The following is a 3,529-nucleotide window of genomic DNA, read 5'->3' as shown; positions in this document are numbered from 1 at the left end:
CTCCAGACCTGAATCCAATAGAAAATCTTTGGAGGGAGCTTAAAGTCCGTGTGGCCCAGCGACAGCCCCGAAACCTGAAGGCTCTGGAGGAGATCTGTATGGAGGAGTGGGCCAAAATCCCTGCTGCAGTGTGTGCAAACCTGGTCAAGAACTACAGGAAACGTCTGATCTCTGTAAGGGCAAACAAAGGTTTCTGTACCAAATATTAAGTTTCCTTTTTCCGGTGTATCAAATACTTATTTCACACAATTAAATGGAAATTATTTAAAAATCATACATTGTATTTTTCTGGATTTTTGTTTTAGATTCCATCACTCACAGTTGAAGAGTACCTATGATAAAAATTACAGTCTTCTACAAGCTTTGCAAGTGGGAAAACCTGAAAAATCAACAGCGTATCAAATACTTGTTCTCCCCACTGTATTTGCAGTATATGTAAGACTGAATGAAGTTTGTCGTGGTGGAGACAAAATCAGATCCTTCAATACTACAAACCTCGTTCGCCATTTAAGGAGCCACAACGCCGCTGAGTATGCAGCGTTTGACGAACACACTCAAGCTAAGGCTAAAGCTAAAGCTAGCAGAAGCACAGAGCCARCAGGCCCGATGTTAGCTCTTCTGAACGTTTTCAGTCGTGGAGGATCAAGGTTTCAGATGCAGCACTTGAACTCACGATATAATCTGCCGAGTCGAAGATACTTTTCTGACGTTGCGTTACCGGAGTTGTTTGACCAAATTTTGAAACACATGCGCAGCCTGCTAGCCGATGCTAAACAGCTCAGCTTTACAACAGACATCTGGACTTCTGAAGTAAGTTTAATGTCCATGTTGAGTCTCACAGCGCAGCGGATTGACAAACAATTTGAACGTCAGGTGAGTTTGAAATACACACATTATTGATGTATGAATGCATCTCATTATTACAGTAAAACTGATCCATTTATGTTTTCATTATTTTACAGAAAATGATGTGAAGGACAGTTAACCAACCCCTCACTTGACCTTAACACCCCCTCGATACAACTTTATTTATTATACATTTATTATTTATTATTAAAAAACATAGTGATTGACACATTTTTCTTTCTTTATGCAAAACAAGGTACAAGAATCGCTACTTCTCAGCACAGGTGAGAGATGAGGTGAAACAGCTCCTTTTGGTCAAACTTGCAGAGAGGGAGACCAGATGCACACCTGTGGATGAAGAACCTGTTGGAGGATCATCAGCTGAACTTGGACCTCCTGACACAGATGACCCTGCAGCCAAAAGGTTCAGTCTACTGTTTGCAGTACACAATGAAATCCTGCAGGAGAACATAGATAAGGAGCAACAGCTGGCCAGCCCTTCAGCCATGCAGGTACAGAACTACTTATCTGAGGTTCCCATTGACAGGAACCAGGACCCAGTTTGTATTGTTTCAAGGGTATTGTTCAATATTTTTCAATAAAATAAGATTGGAACATTGAAGACATACTGTATTGTGACCTTATAACACCGGACTGTGTTGGTTGTAAATTGGTATCGGACAAAATCGGAATCGGCAGGTCAGACTTTTTAAAGATCGGAAATTGGCTATCGGCAAGAAAACTGCAATCGGTGCACCCCTACTTATTAGTAACATTAGCATATCTGATAGCTCTGCTTCCAACAAACACTGTTTTCTGATGGTAAACTAACAGAACTTAAACAGTTGTCTTCAGCACAAAGTGATCTGTCACTGAAAATAAGATCTATGACGCTTCAACCTGACAAACAAGCTAACTTTATGAAACTTATCATCAGAGGACGGCTGTATGTTAGCATCTCATGCTGTGATCATGTTTTCACTGCGCTGTCCTGCCGTGGATTAATTGAGCCTGCATTTTACATTCTGTGGTTGATTTTTGATCAAATGTAGTCAACTTTGGAAAGTTTGTCTCGTTTCTTTCCCTCTTTGACACGATCGACTTTCTGTTCTGGCATTATTATCGCTCTTTGATTAGCCCGCGGCTTCTTCTGTGGTTTGCAGAGCAGCACACCATGTTCAACCGCAGACAATAGAAACGATTCTGCCCCCAGCAGTTCATGAATTGCATAGCGGTTACAAATGAACATTTACGTGTGTAAATAATATGACGTGTCGACGTTAAAATTCCGCGTCAACGGATTTTCATAATCGATGGCTTCGATTATGTTGACTAATCGTTGCAGCCCTACTATTTACAGATGAAGACACATGTGGCTGAGAACAAGCTTTATGACACTGAGCAGCACATTTTACTGCAGAATGCCTTGATAGTCTTGAGATTCCATTGTACCCTGACTGAAAACAAAGCGTCAGATCCAGCAAAGCAGACCAGAATCAGGGTTCCTGCAGTTTAAGCCAAGTTCAATTTAAGACCTTTTGATGCCAAGTGAAACTAAATTTATAACCAATTTCACAATAAACACAAATGACAAAATAAAAACTATGGCAGAAACTCATGAATCAAAGTATTTTTGGTTGAAGTGTTCATATATTGCTAATAGACCAATTGTTTTTATCCATTTCTAACTATAGCAGAAACATTCTTAGTCAGTTTTAAACTTAATTTAATTCCTGGAAATCCTCTAACAACCCAAAATTTGGAGATTTAGGACCCACAGTGGGGTCTTAACCCCAATTTGCTGTAGATGAAACCTTAAAGTGCCTGTGACATCAAGGTTTTGTAAAAAAAAAAGGTGGATGCATTTTTGGAATAACAACATTATTAACATATTACAAAACAAATTTCACATTGCTCAGATGGACAGTTTGCATGTGAATTAACAGGAAGTCAAAGGGGAATGTCTGCATGTGAATATTTAAAAAAAAATTTACCAGTTATTTTAATATTTGAGATGAATTACAATCATCCTATTTACAATGAGTTAACCTTTTTAAGACTTCTGAAAGATTGGTTTAAAGGGATCCCTGATTAGTTGTAACATTAGACTTTATTTAAGAAACATATATTTTAACTGTACAATAAAGACTGTAAAAATACTGTAGGATGTTTAGTTTTTATAATTTTTAAACTAAAAGTTTACACGCAAAGCATTCTGGGTAAATGATGACGTGGATAGGTCCTCGGCGTGAGCGAGCTATTTGACAATATCTGATGATTCAGTCTACAACTGAAAATATGGATGGAGGACAACAGAGCTGTTTCATGGAAGAAGAACCTCAGCTTCGCCTGTTAGCTTTAACGTTAGCATCCTTGTATGTCTTTGAGCGGGGGTGAGAATGAGGGTGGGATGGTGCGATTGTGTATGTTTGGGTATTTGTCAGGCTGCGGTCTGGRCTGCCCCTACTGCTGGTTTATCTGGGGGCCCGCTGCTACTCGGCCCCCCGATGGAGTGTGCGGCTAGCCACCGGCGTGCTGGGGGTTCCCGCGGTCTGGGGCTGGGCGCATGAGTATGTGCCAGCCTGGCCTGGTGACTGCCTGCTGGGGCTCGGGGCCTCTGGACCTGGAGGGGGTGCGCCCTGGGGGCCCGGACCTCTGTGCCCTTTCCTGGATCTGCTTTGGT

At 41.1% G+C, this 3,529-nt stretch overlaps 1 protein-coding gene across 4 annotated transcripts in view; it reads right to left on the bottom strand.

Annotated features, from left to right (window-relative positions):
* The window catches only part of gtse1 (G-2 and S-phase expressed 1), a 27,551-nt gene that overhangs the window by 7,365 nt on the left and 16,657 nt on the right, over nt 1–3,529 (bottom strand). Inside the window, exon 11 of one of the 4 annotated variants that reach the window (XM_014021344.1) lies at nt 1,025–1,257. The exons of the other annotated variants lie outside the window; for them this stretch is intronic. Coding sequence (XP_013876798.1) covers nt 1,162–1,257 — 96 coding nt within the window. The 3' untranslated portion in view covers nt 1,025–1,161. Of the gene's footprint in view, nt 1–1,024; nt 1,258–3,529 lie in introns of those variants that run through there. 4 annotated transcript variants of the gene reach the window in all.

The sequence above is a fragment of the Austrofundulus limnaeus genome, unplaced genomic scaffold (assembly GCF_001266775.1).
Source record: "Austrofundulus limnaeus strain Quisiro unplaced genomic scaffold, Austrofundulus_limnaeus-1.0 Scaffold288, whole genome shotgun sequence".
NCBI classification, from domain to species: Eukaryota; Metazoa; Chordata; class Actinopteri; order Cyprinodontiformes; family Rivulidae; genus Austrofundulus; species Austrofundulus limnaeus.
The sequence above is the reverse complement of the archived record's forward strand: the minus strand, read 5'-3'. Positions and strand labels throughout refer to the sequence as shown.